Raw genomic sequence first — 20,098 nt, forward strand, 5'->3', positions numbered from 1 at the left:
TCAGCTGGCATTTGTTGCCTGCAGGGAAGACCATCCAAGGCCAGAAACTTGTCCCCGCGTAAGGCAGTTTGCATCAGGAGACTTGATTAGCGCTAACGCAGTCCCCGTGTTTCATATAGACGATGGTGTGTAAGGGAGCAGGAAACCCGTCTGCCCTGGAGCAGGAGACGCGGCTGCTTCTTTATTATCTTCTTAATAGCCACTTACCTCAGACTCAAAAAAAGAAATTTCTGACATCTTAATTTTAATGTGGCCATTTGACCCAGTGCTTGAGATAAATATAACCCTGTGTAGTACGGAGAAGGTTTAATGGGAAATGGTTGGCATTCTTTCTTGATAAAGGCATGGGGAGAGGAGAGGGAGGGAGGCACGGAGGGAGGCAAGGAGAGAGAGAGAGAGAGAGAGAGAGAGAGAGAGAGAGAGAGAGAGAGAGAGAGAGAGAGAGAGAGGCGCAAAGGCAAACAGCAGTCAAGTCAAAGCAGAGCTAGGAGAGCTCCCGGTAGCCTTGCCCACTAACTTGATATTTAGCAGACCTGGCCAGCATGGTTGTCCTGACTCCAATGACTTTGGGAATTTATCTCCAACTCTTTTTCCGCTCCATCGTGTCTCAGCCGGCTTCCATCAGCAGTGTCCGACCAGTCTCAGCAGGTAACTGATGACCACGACTCTCCTGCTTCCATCTGGCAGAGACAGGAAAGGGGGGGCGTGGGCGGGGGTGGTCAAGAGTGTCTAGCGATATGTCCTGATATTTTTGACATTCTGCTCTTAGCAGAAGGCGGCTAAGGGAGATAGTCACCCAGCTTGTGTCTTGTCTTCCTGTTACCCGAGCTTGTCTCCAAAGGCCCTTCTGTCCTTGCTCCAGCTGCTGCTGCTCAGCTGCTCAAGGCCAGACTATAAATCATTGCTTCTGTGTTCCTAGTTCTCATGCCCATTTGCTGTGTGATTCGTTTGGGTTAGGAAATTGGAAACTGGGGAGAGAAAAGTACAATTTCTAGAGATGTGAGTCCCAGGTGTTTCTAAAATCTATCTCTGACCTCCTCCCAGTGAGGCTTACCACAGGATGCCAGAGAGCAAGCATCTCTCTGACAACCTTGGTGAAAGGCAGGGCTTCTGCCCGGCCCCTGTCAGCAGGGACTCCCTTGCTCCCTTGCTGGCTCAGGGCTAGGCTTTCTATCTCCTCAGCCCTCGCTGCTCTCCTGTTGGGCTCTTCTTTTCAGAGGTCCTAGGAGAGTGAGGGCTTCTAGAAACTCAGTGGTCCGGGAGCCGGGTGGTGAGTCTTGCGGAGTGCAGGGCTGGGGAAGGGGCTTGCTTGGTCTGCCAGCCTGGTAACCTTTGCTGTAGGCACCCAGCTGTTATCTTCACCTTGCCTGACCTGGTTCTGAAGTATTGGGTTACTGCCTTTCAAACCTTTCTGAGGAAATTTGGATTATCTCCAGAGGGCCTGAGGCTTGCTGTTTGTCTCCTCACAGCCCCCTCATTCACCTCGACCACTGCTCCAAAGCGCCTTTAGTCAGGCCTCATCTTCTAAGCGCCACAGTTGAATCTGTGCCCTTGCCTGTGAGAGGCCAGGCGAGCGTCCCTCTGGACCCACCCCCAGCCTTTCTCCATTCATAAAATCAGCCCATGGGCCAGCTGTGCTGCCAAACGCTGCAGGCCCGAAGAGAGTGTCAGGGAGATTGCTGTGAGGCTAATTATAAAAGTGTGCGACACAGAAGAAGTGGGAACTAGAAGAGAGGACCCAAGGGAGTCCTAGGAAGGAGGGGCAGAAGAAGCCGGTGGCTGTGTCGCGAGAGTGTGTCAGTGTGTCTCTCCCAAGTTCATCTGGTCTGTGGAGCAGCATTTTCTCATCCACTGAGAGGCTTGGTAGCCTAGTGTTGAGACACCCGATGACCGCACTTGAGAAGCTGAGTCAGAGGGATAGTGTGTCCAAGACCAGCCCGGGTTACAGAGCGAGATCCTGTTTCCAGAATCCCAAGAGGACTTGGTAGCTAATTCGGTCGGACACAGTGTTTGTTTCTTTGTTATATTTGGGTTATAGATTTCTTTGAGAATCTGCTGAGGGTTTAGGAATTAGGAATACTAGCTTCTCTGGTTCCAGTCTACCTCTTAGGAGCTGTCTGCCTGCTGGGAGACACTGGGTAAGATGATAAGCACCGTGGGGGCGGGGACAGTGTGATTTGTGCATCCATAATTATGCATATTTCCAGGGTGAGAACGCTGCCAGGTCTGAGAATGCTCAGTAACCACTTGTTGAGTGAAAGAACCAAAAACTCCCAATCTGTAGGCTGGGGTGAGGTCATCCACATGTTTGAATCATTTAATCTCTTTAAAACCAAGTTCACCAAGACCTTCATAAAGCTAGGCAGAAAAGATCCTATAGTTTCTTAGAGCTGCTCACTTAGGAGAGAACCTACACAGTGTAGACATCGCTCAAAGGAGTGTTTCAGGACACAGCAGTGACAAGATGCAGCTTAGATGATCAAACAAACAAACAAAAACTCGAGTGCAGGGCTCACCTTCAGGAAAGTCTGGTCAAGGATACCTGGCATGTCGAGGGACACAGGGATCTGTGACTGCAGGAAGGCTTTCCCATCCTGTGCTTGAGAAGGCAGGAGAAGGAACGGAGGAGATGGAGCCCAGGAGCCTTGAAGCCTCGAAGGAGGGGCTGCCGTGCATAAGTGGGGAACCAGAGCAAGGAGGAGTGAAGTCTCCTACCTCTCCTCCCACCCAACCACCTCTTGACGAAGCCTACCATTGTCCAAACCCCACCGGGAGCAGCGGTCTAAGAGCAGAGTTCCCTTACGCAGAAAGTGGGATCAATGTGTGGGGTGCAGGGGCCGAGGCTTCTGCAAGGCAAACACGGGCTTACCTGCCCACGGTACTTAGGCTGATCTGCCCTGCCCACGGTACTTAGGCTGATCTGCCCTGCACTTTCTTTTTTCTCCTCTTTTCCTTTTCCCTCTTTCCCTATCCTCTTTACTTTTTTTCTTTTTCGTGGTGCTAGGACTTGAACCCAGGGTCTTGAACAAGCTGTGCAAGCTCTTTACAACTGAGCTTCATCCCTGGCCCTCAAGATTCCTTGCTAACCCTGGAGCTTGTGATTGGGAGTGTAGGTTTCAGGCATTTGGTCAGATAGGTCAACCAGAGACAGCGTTACCAGTCTAGCACAAGTATCTGCTGGCCCCTGCAGGAGTCTTGCCTCTTTGTTCCCCTCCTTTAAGTTGCCATGACTTCCCCAAGCACCGTTCTGAAACTAGTTCAGGTCTTGCAATGACATGTTCCCTGAGTCAGGCAGACAAGAGACCTTTCAAATCCCCACCTACAACCTGACTTGATCTGACATCCTCTCTCCTGAACTTCGTACATTCTCACTGTTCTGAAGAATGGAAGCTGAGCGGACACTGAAGTGAGAGCCGCCAGGAAAACCGTTTCTCTCGGCTGCGGCCACTCTGCCTTAGGAGGTTCCGCTGTGTGCTGACTGTGTCAAGTGTGTCAGGGTTTCTCAGAGGCTGGTAGGAAGCAGCCTGTGTTCTAGGCGCTGTGTGGGAGGACTGGCTCTGAGTTCTCCAGGACTGTGGTGGAGGAAGCGCTCCCCTTGTGTTGGGGACACCCTTCCTTCTCTTCAGGAAGGACCCTACTCCTGAACCACAGGATAGCCCCAGCTCTCCGAATCAGGCGTGCATTACCCGACAGCCTCCACTGGGCCTCAGAGAACTAAGCATGGAGGAGAAGGCACCAAAGAGACCAAAGTTGTGACGTCGTCATCCCGGCTCTTATGTCAGGGGTTTGACACACTACTATCTCCGGTTCTTGTCACAGTCTGCTGACGTTTGAGCATCGTTCATCCAGGCCCATGCTGCCTAAGGCAGATGCAGGGACAACAACAGGCAGAGGATACAATTTTATATTCCCCTTTATTAGAGCATGATGGTAAGGGATGCACGTGTTCAGAGGACAACTTACAGGAGTTGGTTCTCTCCTTCCCCTAAGGGTGATGGTGAGGGATGCACGTGTTCAGAGGACAACTTACAGGAGTTGGTCCTCTCCTTCCCCTAAGGTCCAGGACGGAACTTAGCTCTTCAGACTTGGTGGCGAGTGCCTTTACCTCCACATCATCTCGCTAGTCTGAAGGGTAGATGGCAAGTCCGATTACAGTAGGCTGAGTGTGGCTGTGCAGGCCCGTGCTCTCAGCGCTCCGGTGACCCGAGACAGCAGCAGCTCAAGTTCAAGGCTACTTTGGGCTAACTAGCAGAGTGGGAAAGAAAAATGGGAAAGAGCTAGGGGAGGGGATGCTGCTGAAAACCACAGAGTGGCTGAGGGAAGGGGATATACGAGCCCTGCGGATAGCACTGACTGCATGGCTTTTATCACGGAGGGGGCACAGGGTCCCGTGAACTCAGAAGGACTGTGTTCCCTCTGTTGTGCCTCCTTCCAAAGGCAGGCAAGTGACAAACACAGCTCAGAACCATGTCTGTTACAAATACCAGGAGTTTGGAGTGTACTGCCTTAACCATTTGCTGGGTAATAAGCTACCATCTGAAGCTTAAAACTAGAATTGTTGATTACTGAAGTTCATGTTTTGTGGGTCACCCAAGGGTCATCTCATATGGCGTGGTTTTGGCCAACCCTGGGCTCTGTCTGGGTCTATAGACTGACTTGGCGCTAGTGTCCATGTGTAGGTAGAGCTCAAAGGCTGTGGTTTTACAGAAGGATAAGGCGTAGGCCTAAAGGTAATATTTCCGGAGGAGCAGACCTCCCATAGGATGTATGGAGCAGTGCTCTTCGTTCTCTGAAGAAGAAACACAGAGAAGCTAATTAAACAATGTACCCTAGACCACAGAGCTGGGCTGTAGGAGATCTGGAGTCTGGAATCCTGCCTCTAAGTCAATGTAAGCCAAGTCTGCCTCTGCCTGGATTAAATCTGCCAGTGGCTTATTCAGTACTGCCAGGCCTCCTCCCCTCACCATCCACCCTCCGTGGGAACTCTTTATTGTCCACTCCTTCCCATCTTTTCCTTGGGTTTTCACTGCCCAAAGTTCTAACAGTTGAATATTGGTTTTGGTTGTTGTCTTTTTCTCTCTCTCTCTCTTCCACTTGGCCTTGAACTCGCTTGGTGGGTCAGAGTGGCTTATCAGCATCCTCCTCTTGTCTCCCAAGTGCTAGGATGACGATGTGCCCCTCCGCGCTTAGCTGTACTGATGCTTTATAAACTTGTGTGTGAGTTGCCCGGCTACCCATTTATCTCTCTGGTATTTCTATTTTAGTGGGGGCCTGAAAATTCAGACCTAAAGGACCTGCTAGTGAGACGAGTTTGAGTCAGGGTGGGACCTCCCTGTAACCAAGGCAATTCCACAAATTTCTTTAGGCCTTGTGAACCATCCTACCCTTAGCCTACGTGGACACAGGCTCCTCTTCTGTCAAGGATTTCCCAGGCAGGCAAGAAGGCAGACAGGAGCTATCCAGGGCATTTGTGGATCCAAATGTCAGAATCCAGGTCAGGGAAAGGACACAAATCTCCTGCAGTAGAGTGAGGTCTCCTGGAAGGGAGTGAGTCTGGTCAGGTGCTGGAATCCTCTCTTGCTACATTCTGTGGCCTATATGATGACCAGCTACCCACTCTGCTGACTGGAAGCCAGCCAGACCACCATTTGGGGACCATCCAGATTCTTGGCACTAGATCACGGGCCATTTATTTGTGTCTGATGCTGATCAGCTATTGTTTAATGTCCCCTAATGCACTTGCAAGCCGTCTCCTCTCATTTAGTTCTCCATATATCCTCTGGATAATAAAATCAGAGAGGGTTCTTAAGTTACCGGCTCTCTAGGGGGTCTCAGGCATCTGCCACCCCCATCCCAAACCTCTATAGAAGCAGGGGCCTCCCCACTCCCCATCTCCATGAAAACAGAAGTGGTATGGGAGATAGGAAGCTCTCCCTGTAGTCATCCTGACCCCTCCTCCCCTTTTCCTTTCAGTATACCCAGGGCTGCCTTCCTCTGACGCATAATCATACAGAAGCTGCATAGTTCCTTCGGAGACAGGGAGCCTCTGGCTTCCATGTGACATATAAGAAGCTGGTGACGGGCCTTCCTTAAGTGCTCCTGCCGCTTATGAGTACTGCCCGTGACCATTACCAATGGCCCCAACCTCTCTGTTATAGAGATCTCTGACAGTTATAGAGTACTTGATCTTTACAGCATCCCCCATAGTAAGAGGTCCTGTGTTTGAACTCTGACTGATAGCTGTGAACTGGATAGTGATGAAGTTCACTTCACTGGGGTGGCCTCAAGTTCCTCATCTGTAAAATGGGCATAGCAGTCTCTGTCTCAACCATGTGCCAGCAAGCGGGTTGTAGCTCACACATAGTTATCCTACCACAGGGAACTTCTGTCAGTCATCTCTGAGAACGTGTCCTAGCTGCCCTGCTGGTGACTGACTTCATGCTTGACACCATGGAGAGATCAGAGAGTAGAGGGTCAATTGCTTTCATTGTGAATGTTTAAAAAGTGGATGATTTTATACTTTAATATATTTCTGGCATCTCCTAGAAATAGATCTCTTGGAGCACTGACCGACCTGGTAGTTCTGATCCCTCCTTCTGGGATGGCGTGTTGCTGTCTGGAGAGTCTGTTCCCACTCACCCAGTGTCTCCACACCCTCCTGTCCTACACCTGCTCCACTCTTCTAATTATATCTACTGCTGTGAGCCCCTCTGGCACGTGACTTTAGGCCTGGCAGCCAGAAGCCCTGCTGCCTTGGCCTCTGCCTTTCCCTCTCTTCTTAGCCCCCAGCATGTCTTTCTAGGTTTCCAGAGCTCTGCACTGCTGAATCTGCAGGGAGCACTCCACGTCAGTGCCTCATAACACAGTGCTGGAGGGAGCACTCCACGTCAGTGCCCCATAACACAGTACTGGACAGAGCACTCCATATCAGTAACTCTCATAACACAGTGCTGGAGGGAGCACTCCACATCAGCGCCTCATAACACAGTGTGGGGTCCCAGCCCAGCTAGAGCTGCCTAAGGAGCTCACCAGAGGCCCAGCATCTAAGCTGAGCAGACTAATGAGGTCCCAATCTGTAGGCTGTGGATCAGGCATGAGCATTGTTTTAAGTTCTAGCCATCAGAAGGTTTAGCCGTGGCTAACCACTGCATGATAGCCAGCATCAGAGACAGTGATGGCTTGTTAAAATACAGATCCTCGGAACCCATCCCAAGAGGTTCTGATCCCGACGTTCTAGAGACTCAAGCATCTGAATCTGAGGTTCTCAAGTGACGCAAGCATCTGCATCACTGTAATTCTTCTGATGCTGCCAGGCCACAGCGCATGGTCCACGCTTCAGAAACCACCGCTCCAGCTCACTGTAGTTACTCCATTACCTTCCCGTGGACACAGATCACCTCCAACTCTGGCATAGTTGCCCCGATTCTCTTACAGTTTTAGAGGTCTAAAGTCTGAAATAATTTCCACTGGGAGGAGGCCAAGGACCCAAGGAAGACTTAATTTCCTCACCTTTTCTGGATCGAAGCTGCATTTCTCAGATTCTTCGTGTCCCGAATTTCTTTCCTGTGTTCATATACAGCCATGCTACACTTTGCTTCACGTGCCCTTCCTTCTCAGATCTTCTTTCTCAGTCTCTAGTGTGTGTTTGTGGTGCTGCGGTGTGAACCTAGGGGTGTGCACATCTTAGGCAAGCACTCTAACACGGGACTATATCTTCCAGCCTCTGCCTCTCTCTTCTAAGAACACTTGTGATTACATTTGGGGACCTCCCAGATATCCCAGGATCATCTCCTTCTTTCAAGTATCTTAGTTATACCCACAATGCCACCTTTCCCACATAATGTAGCATTTACAAGAACCACAGTTCAGGTCTAGATATCGATAGGGGCCATTCAATGTGTCATGTTTCTCGTAAGCTTTGTTTAAATGCTAGCAGATTAAATGCAGCAGACAGGAATGCGCATGCAAGCAGTGAGTTATCTGGTGGAGCAGCGAAGAAAGTAGAACTCAAAGTCCATGAAGCAAGGTGTCTTCCTGGTCTGGTCACCAAATGAGTCACTGGATTTCAATGCTAGTGGGAGCCCCAGGAAGACAGGGAGCTGGGATAGTTACAAACCAAATCTTGGGGACCAAGTTTTCTTCCCAGATCCTCACAAAGGCAACCCTAGTGGTATTGGGAGCAGCACTTCTGGCGTTCTGCTCCTTGGGGTCAAGTGTTATATTTCTTCTGGTTTTGTGACCTTAGGCAAATTGCCATCCATCACACTAAACATACGTAACTCACAATTATGGTCTTGGGTTTGAGGAGTCTCATTATGAACATTACAGTGTTTTGAATAGTGCCTGTCACATAACCTGTGACATACATACATTTTTTATCTTGTTTCCAGAATCTCACTGTGTGTAGACACACGTCAAAAGGTTATGCACCCTGCAGTTTATTGCATCAAACCCCCAAAGCCTAAATAACTTTTTTGCTTAAGACACTTAGTGGATTAAAGAGGAAATATCTCTTTTCTGCCACTTTCAGTTTTCAAGCAGGCCCTAAAGAAGGAAGACGCTGGGCCACTCAGGGAAGAAAGCTTTCCTTTCCTGGCCATGGTCTTCCCGGATGTCTTTAAAAATGAACCTGACACCCTTCCATGGCTGAGCCACAAGCATCTCTCCGTTCAAACCTGTGCTTATCTCCCCATGGCAACCAATGAAAACACGAGGGAGTTGCTTGTTTTTGGAGCTGGGGACAGCTGTGAGGGAGCATGTGGCTAGTGTAATCTCTCAGTCAACTATCTGGGATGAGGACTGAAGAGGAAGGAAAGAAACCTGAATGAGACTTGAGCAGGCCCACCCACTTCCAGCCTCCCTGGACCCTCTTTTGCTCCAGTCCCACCCCCACCCTGCAGCTGCTCTACTCTGAAGACTTTGGGAAAGCCCCAGCAGCTGTGCTCTTGCTTCAGGGACTTCCCTCTGGGACTGATGCATGCACCAGGCAGGCCTTCTTAGCTTCAGACACTGTGTAGAACTTTTTAGTGACACAGGACGGCTGGGGATGGGGTGACAACAGCCATGCTCTCTTCTTGCTGAGACCCTAGTTCACCCCAGTGACAAACTCGTGCCTTATCTGAGGGGCCTGCAGGGTCTCACTCTCAGAAGAGGGTGAAGCTGGTCTGCTGCTTTGTGTTCAGATGGCCAACACATTTTCCAAGACCAATTTTTTGTTTGTTTGTTTGTTTTGTTTTTTGTTTTTTGTTTTTTTATTTTTCGAGACAGGGTTTCTCTGCAGCTTTTTTTTTTAGAGCCTGTCCTGGACCTAGCTCTTGTAGACCAGGCTGGCCTCGAACTCACAGAGATCCGTCTGCCTCTGCCTCCCGAGTGCTGGGATTAAAGGCGTGCGCCACCACCGCCCGGCTTCCAAGACCAATTTTTATTGGGAGTAAACCTCACAGTTGTCTCTAGAAGCTTCTAAATTCTCCATGGTGAGGCAGAAACCAAATTCTCAATACGAAGAGTTAGTATTTGGAGGGATGAAGACTTCAGTGTCTAGAAGGCAGCAGGGCCTGTGGGAGCCACATTGGTTTGGGTTTAGGTGATACGCTTTCTCATTGGTGGAATGTCATATGAAGCAGAAGTAGAAGCCAGAGATGGCTCAAGGAGAGTCATAGTAGACTGTTCTCACAAGAAGAAAGAATTACCAACAAATATGTGAAAAAATGTTCAACACCCTTAGCCATCAGGTACATACAAATCAAAGCTACATTGATTTATTTTCCATCCAGTAAGAATGGCTGTCATCAAGATAACAAGCCAGGTATAGTCCAGCACTAGGGAGGCTGAGGCAGGAGGAACTGAAATGAGTTTGAGACCAAAGGGGTTACAGACTGAGGCCTTACCTCAAAAAAAAACCCAAAAAACAAAACAAAACAAAACAAAACCCCAAAAACAAAAACAAACAAAAAACCAGAAAGGAAAAGAAAAGGAAACATGCAATTAGCAATAGTAAATACTGTCAAGTGTGGGGGAGGAGAGGAACCCTTGCACACTGCTGGTGGGAATGCCAAACTAGTGAGGTCACTATGGAAGTCAGTGTGGAGGAGCCTCAGGAAGCTGAGGAGAGAGCCTCTGTAGAGCCCAGCTGTCCCATCCCTGGGAGCACACCCAAGAAGACGCTGCATCAGCATTTTATAGATATTCCCACACATTCATGTTTATGACAGTGCAGTCACAGAAGCCAAGATATGGAAGCTGGTTAGATGTCCATCAATGGATAAAAGGGTAAGGAAAACGGGGCATGTAAACACAATGGCGTTTTCTTCAGCAGTAAAGAACACAATTGCACCGTTTTCAGAAAGGTGTTTGCAGCTGGAGATCATCATGTTGCACAAAATAAGCTGGATTCAGACAAATCTCACATTTCTCTCATACAAGGATGCTAAACACTATTCATAAACACAGAAATAATACATGTTTATACAATTATAAAAACATTTATTAACATGCATGTTTCCATATGAAAATAGGAAGGGATCTATTTGGAGGGATGAAATAGCCTAAATAGAGGGGAGCCAGAGAGGGTAATAAAGAAGATTGATAAAATATAGTATTTCTCTCACATGCAGAGTCTATGTTTATATGCAGCTTGATTTTGTGCAGATAATCGTGGCTGCAGTAAATGTATGAGTTCAACAGCCATGTCAGTTTTATAGCATCTCCCACACACCCCCAGCTCTTCCGTGGTTTCTGCCCCTCCTCTTCCATGATTCTCCCTGAGTCTTGTTGGGGGTGGGGGTGCAAATGGTTCATTGATGGCTGAATGCTTACAGTTGCTTAATCTCAGCACTTTGACAAGTTTTGAGTCTCTGCATCAGTTGCTTCAAAAGGCAGCTTCTCCAAATGTATGGATATAAACAAACATTTACAAGTAGTTTGCTACAGGACTTCAGTACAAAACAACAGTGCAAGAGTCCTCACTAGGGCCTGTGTCTTCCCGCCATGGACTTTGACCAAGTTTTTAGGAATAGACTTCTGTTTCCTGCTTTAAGGCACAAAAAATGTGTCTTCTGTTCTCTTGTGTATAACACACACACACACACACACACACACACACACATGAAAATAAGCAGGAAGGCTATTTGGGGGAAGAGAGACCAACAAAAGGAATGGTTATGGAGGGTACATATGAGTACAATAAATTATATATATATAGCAAATATAATAAAAGCATTACTTTGTATGTTAACTTAAAAATTAATAAAAAGAAAAATTGTCCTCTGAGAAAAAGTAAACAGACTTACATTTTATAATACAAAGTACAAATGTAAATATATTTAAAATATGAAACAGGTTTTGTAAGGTTATTAAAGGAAAGCTTGGGAGTTTTTTTTGTATAACTGAAGTGGTGGTGGGGTAGAGCAAAAACCAAAAAAGAAAAGGCTAATTCATTAAATTCCACTTCATTAAAAAATGTATTTGAAGCCTAAACAAACTGGGAGAAAAGGAAGGAGAGGAGGAGGAGCCGTATAATGGGGTACTACTCTCCTCATCATGCAAGAGTAATTCCAGCAGCCCAATGAAGAAAGTATAGAGGCTCGACAGTAGGTGACAGTGTCCTTGGCGCCACCCCCTATAAGGGGAATGCAAATGAAAGCCACAGAGGATGCTGTCTCTCCCCTCAAAGCTATACAGTGGACAATTTCATCCCCTGCTCCTAGGAAGACGAGTTGGCTGCTGAGGGCCTGTGGAGTGAAGCAGACGGTACGTGTAAAACACACTCCCTGGCTGTTACTTCTGTTCCTGGAAGCTCACCTATAATGCACACAGCACAAAGAAGAAGGTGATTTTGAGGTATCATTTTCCTCTAATGAATGTTTGCAAGTCATCCGATTGCACATCAGAAAGAACAGAGTGGACACATTCTTGTTCTTTCGAGTGAAGAAATGTTATGAAGCTGTATAAAAGAATATAGGTGCATTTTCTACAGAGTGGGCATCTCGGCAACAACCACAGCTGGCACAGTAACCGTCTAAGGGAGGCAAAAATGTAGTTTGGTTCAGCATAACTCAGTAACCACTGTTGGTTCAAACGTCTGGAGTCTGACCCCAAGTCGTTATTTTAGGCACAGCATCATTTGGTGAAAACTTATTCTGGTGTTAATTAACTCAAGCCTACATGCACAACAAAGCATATATAAATCTCACTGAGGAACAAAGTAAACTAAACACAGACCATACTTGGCTGCATCAAAACTCTTTGTACAGTCCACAAAGATGGCTTCTATAGATTGACTGAAAAAAAAAAAAAGCTTACAATAAGGGTCTGGAGGAAGGATTTGGTGTGGTTTTCACCACACAGATAGTGCAGAGGTTGCCAGGTTTTTGTAACCGTGTTTGCTCATGACTGTCAGGGAAGACAACAGGTTATGCATCCCTTCTCTTGAATGAACAACCCTGTGTGTTTAACACTCCGGGCTCCCCTAGTGTTTATCTGTGCGCAAAGAATAATCTTTCAGATATGTGTAGAAGAACTAAGAGGGCTAGACATGTGACACAGCAGTGATGTCAGCACCTAGGAAGCCAAAGCAGGAGGATTTCTGCAATTAAACAATTACAGAAAGCTGCGGGTTCATCTTGGCAACTTGCTCTGTGGAAGCTTTGTTTCACAATAGAGTTCAAAGGGGCACCCCTGTGTCCCCCAGTTTCTGGAATACAGGGATTCAGGTGAGTTGGCCAGACGCCTGTCTGTGCGTTGGGCAGTGAAGGTCTCCCAGGAATCCAGCTTCTTTCTTTCCCACTTGCTATGGAACCCCAGACAACTTATATACCAGGCTAAGATGGAACGGGCATTTAGGGGAAGGAGTTAAGTGAGCCATGTAGTTTTGTATTTCAAATCCCCATAGCAAAGTGTCACTGTGGAAAAATGAAGACATGGATGCACAGGGTCATTCCAACCATCCCCAGATGTCAGCAGGTGTTGGGAAGAACTCACCTGCAGGCCCAGGGCAGCAGACTTGTGGCCAGATCTCCTGAGCAATTCCACAAACTTGGCCTTCCCTGTCAAGCTGAGCAGAAGATTTAATAGCGCCTGCTGATTGATGCCGGCCGCTGTAATCGAATTCCCGGCCAAGGCGCAGCCAGCATCGAGGAGGCTTCTTGATGTTCCCTGGTTTCCTAATAACATTGTCTCCTCTTCCCTCTCCATCCACCACAGGCCATTTGGTCAAATTAGAACATGAACTCGAAGAAGCAGATGCCTTCCTTTAGATAAGATCCAAAACAATTCCCTTGTGGAAGGAGTGGGGATAGATTTGTTTTCTTTTGCTCTTGTGAGCAAAGGCGGCACTGTTGATACGTGACTAGAATAAAATAATGACAGACAGGAGGTGGCTCTTATTCTTCCTTGTGGCTCCTCTCAAGGTGTCTTTATGGTGTGTATGTGGAGGGGGGTGGGGAGGTGTCTTGTCCTCATGATAAGTGGCTGCAAACTCCCCAAAGCATTGACACCTAAGCTCTGTGTAGCTTCAGGGCCCTCAGATTGGTCAATGAAGACACAGGGTTGACCTGCCTCAACTCTTATCTTGTTCTAAGTCGCTTGCTTAAAAAACTTTCATATCTCTATTAATAAATAATTTCAAAAGTTCAAAAGGAATTGTGAAAAAAATCATCCAGTAGCCACCAGTTTTCAGCTCACTGCTATGGGCTGAATGCTACCCCCTCAAAATTCCTCATATTCCCCAGTACATTAAAATGGGTCTGGTTGAGGGCACAGGGTCTATAAAGAAGCAACTGAGTTAGGTGAGCCTTCAGGTGAACCTAACCCTCTCTGACCTTATAAAAGATGGAGACTTGGACATACTAAGAGAGATCAGGGACAGTCACAGGGGACAGACATGGAGGGGCACAGCAAGGTGGCATCTAGTTGCCCGTGAGCCAAAGAGAATGGGCACAGGACAAGCTAAACATTCAGCATGTTGTCTTTAATCTTCTAGAGACCAGACTTATTAGAAACGAGTGTGTCTTAAGGAAGCCACCTGGTCTGATAGCCATCAGTAGACAACTCAACAGTGACTCACCAACCACTCGGATTCTCTTCAGTCAGGGCTTGGCCTCGGTCACTCTATTACCTGTTTAACTACCGATCTTCTTTTTGTTCTCATTTTGGTAGATTTTAAAGTGCCTTGAACACTCTGCCCACTTTGAAGAGCAGCCTAGAGAAAGCAAATGTGTTTGAGAAAGTCAACCAGACAGTGCATTCAATTGAGCTCTGGTTGTGACTGGCTATGGGGTGGAGAGATGGATCAGCTGGTAGAGGCACAAGCTACCAAGCCCGATTTCTTGAGTTTAATGCCTGTGACCCACCTGGTAGAAGGAGAAAACCAACTCCTACAAGTTGGCTCTGACCTCCACATACATGCCATGGCATACGGGCACATACATGCATATATATAAAATAAATAATAAAAACTTTCAAAAGCAAATGTAGGATTTTTCTATATTTAAATATAAATACAATAATCATAATCATATGATACACATAATAATCATATATGTATTTATTATAATACAGAATATAAATTATCATATAATTTATATACATGTATATATATATATATCATGAAAATAGGTGACATAAAAGGAGGAGAAAGGAATCTAAAGGGAGTGGGGAGAGGTAAACAAGAGAAGTTAATGAGGGGAGAAAAAGAGTATATTCATGTTTTCTTGTATGTAGACTCTAGACATATATATTATATATATACATATGTGTATATATATATTATGAAGACAGAAGGGATTACTTCAGGGGATAAGGGATGTAGAGGGAAAAGTGAATAAGAGCAAGGAATGATGGCATATGAGTGAGGATGTGATCATAGAAAACAGATTATTGAATGCATTAACTCTTGGTAAATGGCCATGTACCTAGACAGAACTTTAGGTACAATCTCTGGCTTCTTTAAGGGTTTGTTCTCTGGGTGGTACTGGGCACTGTGTCCTCAGCCTGGTGTGTGTAGTAAGTTCCAGGTTAGCAATGCTATATAGACCTTGTTTAAAGAGAAAAAAACATTCTAATCACCGTTCAGCATCCCTAGTTGGAGATGACTCATCTCTAGGAGGGCATTCAGACTATGGGTTCTGTAGGTGTAATTAAGGAGATCCACAAGAGCCCAGAATAAACGATAACAAGTATTTATTTATTTATTTGGGGAAAAAGCTCACAATAAGGGTAGAGCACCATAGTCCTCTGTGGTCACTTGAAGCTGTGAACCAAACTCCAACCACCAACTAAGAGAGCCTGAGCATGCTTCCTGTCTCCTCTTACAGTACCTCAGACCACACCCTAATGGGCCTGTATTCAAAAGATTATTGGTTAAATTAATTCCACAACACCTCCCCCCTTTGTCTAAATAAGAGGGTTCTAAACCCAAAACAAAACTATATACAGTAAGAACAAATATCAAGTATTGTCCAGGAAAAAGAAAAGCAAAAAACATACATAAAAATAGAACTACAACCAACATGATCAACATCAAGAAATGCATGCTAAATGTTCAGTCTAAGGTAATTAGCAAATAACAGAGATTATATCAATAGTTATCCTATCCTGAGCAGTCTAAGTCTTATATTAAAAATACCTTAGCTAAGTTGTGAGAGTAAAGTAGCTATGACTATCTAGTCTTCAATTGCATTAAAGACCTGAGAAGGGAAATATTACCTGAGTAAGCAGGAAGTGTGAGCAAGCAACTTCCAAAAGGTATAAGAAATGACAGAGACATCTGGCTACCTAAGCAATCACCCAAAGTCTCATTTGCAACATTGGGGTAACCAACTTTGGCTAAGGCCTAGAGTATCTGGCAGACCATTTTCAGAGGCAGGAAAATTAAAAAAAAAACTGTCCTACCCTGTCTTGGCAAGGTTTGGCAGTCATTTTTGCTTGTATCCTGCTTGTCCGATTTGGACAGTGTGCATATTGTCAGTAGTCGAGGCAAGGGTAGTTCTTTGCCCAAAGGCTGGTTTTGCCAAGAAGAAAATCAGCTCCGAGTGGAGTGTCTTCGGTGCCCAACATTCTCTTGGGAATAGATTGGTGCTGCCAGGAGCAGTTGTGTCTTGCCTCAACAGAATCCTGAGTCATTTAAATGTCATATTCTACAGTTCTTTGAAGTGTTTGAAGATTACCGATCTATGTGGAATATAATCTCTCTGCATCTAAAGAACCTGATTAGTCTTAAGTATGACAAACATGGGTGACCATTGACTTGTAATTCTGAATACCTATATAGCTTAAAGACTAAGGTTTCACATTATAAAAATAAAAAAATCTTTAAACAGATATGCCACAAATGAGGACAATGACCTCAAATGTAAACAATGTATATAATTATTTCTCTCTCTCTATATATATATGTGTGTGTGTGTGTATATATACATACATATATATATATATATATTGATCAGAGGTAGAAATGCATAGCACAATATGATAAATATATACTAAAATTACATCAATATACAAAATATCTTAAACACAGGTAGAAATATGCTTGCATATAATATGACAAAAAGCTTTACATATGTGCACAATTATTGCAAACAGAAATAGGAGTATATTCAATATAACAAATATAATTTGAATTTTTATCAATATACAAATTATCTTAGATAGGAATACAGAGATAATTTTATGTATCTATCAATCTACAAGAACCTATACCAATATAAATTGTCTATAACTAATAGTTCACAAGTAGATACACTAATTTACCTATTATCTATTGCATTTCTTCCCTTTTTTGTTCTTTTTTTTTCACATAAATTTTTTTTTCTCTCATGGTTTATTTTTTTTTATATTTAAAAATTTCCATCTCCTTCCCTCCTCCTCCTCCCTCCCTCCCCTCCTCCTTCCCCTTCCCTCCCCTCCTTCTCCCCCTTCCCTCCCCTCCCCTCCACCCATACCTCCCCTCCCTCCCTCTCAAGGCCAAGGAGCCATCAGGGTTCCCCACTCTATGCTAAGACCAGGGTCCTCCCAGCTCCCCCCTGGTCCAGGAAGGTGATCGACCAAGCTGAGAAGGCTCCCACAGAGCCCGTCCATGCAGAAGAATCAGAGCCCAGAGCCATTGTCCCTTTTTTGTTCTTTCCCAAAAGAGATCCCTATTCTGTTTTCCTGCAAAGACAAGAACAAAACCCTGCCCCAACTCTTGTAAGGTTTTTTTTGAGCTTGTAGGATTGTCACTTTGGTGAATGAGCTGTCATTTCTCTTGATCCAGAGGTTTCTCCTTTCAAACTGAATCTTGATTAATTTTGATGATATCAATAGCTTTTCTTCTCCTGTGGAAACAAGAGTGAAAAACCTTCCCCAATGTGGCACATCTCCTGACTTCCATTCTGAGGTCAATACATCTTTGAAGTACACTGGCTGACTTAATTCAGAAGTTTTGTCTATTGTTCAATGTCTCTCTGTAGCTGTTGTTTCTTTCTCATTAGCATTAAGAAAATCCAAGGTTAATAAAGCCTATGCAATCTATTTCTGGGGATATTTTTTCATCCTTTTATGTTTATTTAACATATCCTTTATAGTTCAATTTTATCTTTTTATAACTTCCTGACCTGTGGTATACCTCTAATATGCTTTATATTATTATAAGCAATAAACTGTTTCATTCTCTTAGAGATATATGTTGGAGCATTGTCTGTTTTTATTTGTGCATGTAACCATAACTTCTAGTAAATGTGTGATTACCAAATCAGCCCTTTCCAAACTTAAAGCAGTTGCCCATTGTAAACCTGAATATGTATTAATGGTGTGGTGTACATATTTTAGTTTTCCAAATTCTACAAAATGGAATATATCCATCTGCCAGATTTCATTCCTTTGAGTACCACTTGGGTTACTTCCTGCAGGTAGTGGTGTTTGGTTGTATAAAGAACAAGTAGGATATTTCCTTATAATCTCCTTAACTTGTTGCCATTTGATGGAAAAGTCCTTTTTTAAACCTTTGCTAGTTACATGATTGTTTTGAAATTCTGAGGCCTTCAGTACATTTCCAATCAATAATTGATCTATTTCTGCATTACCTAGTGCTAGAGGTTCTGACAGACACGTATCGGATCAGATATGTGTTATGTATTTGGGATAATGCCTATTCCTGATTATATCTTGTACCTGAATAAACAATAAAATCAATTCTGTATCATCTGGTATAAAGTCATGGTTTTAATATGCAAAACAGTCCTTTCTACATATTGTGAATTGGTAACTGTGTTGAGAGGTTCGTTAAAATACATTAATACCATTACAATAGCATATAATTCTGACTTTTGGACAGAATCATAGGGGTTTTGATCCACTTTATTTAAATTTTCTTGTTTGTAAACTGCCTTTCTTGATTTATTTGCATTAGTACAGAATGTAGGGGGCTCCAGTTATTGGTGTGTCCCATACAATAAGAGGAAGGATCCAATTAGTTCTTTTTATAAGTCAAATTCTCTTGCTTTTGAGATATTTGTTGATCTCTCTGAAAAAATTACTACAAGCTCTTTGCCAGGGTTCACTTTATTCCCATAACTTTTCAATTTCATCATTATTAAAAGGTACTATCATTTCTGCTGGGTCTAATCCTGTTAATTGATGAAGTCTCAACTTTCTTTTTATAATTAACTCAAAGACCTTTTCCACAAAAGTTTTTAATTCTCTTCTCAGTTTATGTGGTAAAAAGATCTGTTCTAAGATAATATCTTTCTTCTGCAATAAAATTTCTGTAGGGAAACATTTGGAGGGTAATATGACCAGATTGTAGTTGAGATTTGGATCCACATGATCAACATGTGCCTTCTGTAATTTCTTTTCAATAAAAACCAACAGATAATTCTCCGGGATTATTTAAGTCCTTGTTACCACCTAAAGTTTTGTTTAAATTACTCAGTTCATCAGGACCTATCCCAATAATGTGCTATAGATGGGAAATGTCTCCTAGTAATCTTTAGAAGTCATAAAGAGTCTCTAATCCATCTCTCCTAATTTGCACCTTTTGGGGTCTAAGTTTCTGTAAACCTATTTTATAGCCTAAATAACTAATAGAATCTCCTCAGGAGCAATTTGTAATCTCCCACAGGGCAAAATTTTCTTCTTCAAATATTCTTTCTGAAGTATCTACATTTGAATCAGATAGTAAAATGCCATCCATGTAATGATAAATTATATATTCAGGAACTGCTTACATATCATGTCTAATAACTTATTTATAAAATATTGGTGTAGAGTGGAACTATTTAACATTCCCCGTGGGGGAATCTTTCATTGATATCTATTAGCAGTCTGAAAATTATTATAATTAGACACTGTGTAGGCAAGTTTTTTCTTTGTCTTTTTCTTGTGAATGTATAGTGAAGAAACAACCTTTTAAATCAATAACTATAAGAGGTCATCCTTTAGGCAATAGGGAAGGCAAAGGAATTCCTGGTTGTACAGAGCCCATTGGCTGAATTACCTTGTTGACAGCCCTTAGATCTATTACCATTTTCCATTTTCCAGACTTCTTTTTAACAACAAATACAGGAGAATTTCCAAAGGCTGGTTGATTCTGCTATCAACTGTATGCTGAGCATCTAGTTGCTCCTTTATCAGATGTTTTAAAGCCTGTAGTTTCTCTTTTGTTAAAGGCTATTGCTTATCCATATAGGTTTCCTAGTTAACCATTTCAAAGGTGGGGCCATTGGTACCTCTGAGAGTTAGCCAGTTGTTGTTCTGTGTTTTTATACAGCGTGAATGGTCAGTGATTGGTTTTTTTTTTTTTTTTTGAGAGTTCATTATCACAGAGTTTTATTTCCCCTTAAAAGTATGTCCATATCACCCTTTCCTACTCAGGTCTAGATGTGACTTGTATCCTTCTGTAGAGTTGTCAAAGGAATAGAACATTCAGAGGTGAGCCTTTGTAGAAGATGCCCAGGTGCTGAGGTATTGCCCTTGAAAGGGATCAATACTTGTCTTTCAGAGTAGATTAGTTTGCCCAAGAATAAGCTGTTATAAAGCAAGATCAACTGTGTTGACAACATCTCTGCCTTCCTGTCTTATTGTGTGGTGTATTTTGCATGTATTCCCACCACCATGATGCCAC

The 20,098-nt window shown here is 44.1% G+C and overlaps 1 protein-coding gene across 2 annotated transcripts in view; it reads left to right on the forward strand.

The window, feature by feature from the left end:
- The first annotated feature begins 542 nt into the window (after positions 1-542).
- Colq (collagen like tail subunit of asymmetric acetylcholinesterase) overlaps positions 543-20,098 on the forward strand; it is a 62,039-nt gene continuing 42,483 nt past the window's right edge. For both annotated transcript variants that reach the window (XM_038349507.1, XM_038349509.1), the window contains exon 1: positions 543-648. In XM_038349507.1, coding sequence (XP_038205435.1) covers positions 543-648 — 106 coding nt within the window. The remainder of the gene's footprint in view (positions 649-20,098) is intronic.

Source organism: Arvicola amphibius, chromosome 12, assembly GCF_903992535.2.
Source record: "Arvicola amphibius chromosome 12, mArvAmp1.2, whole genome shotgun sequence".
Taxonomy (NCBI): domain Eukaryota; kingdom Metazoa; phylum Chordata; class Mammalia; order Rodentia; family Cricetidae; genus Arvicola; species Arvicola amphibius.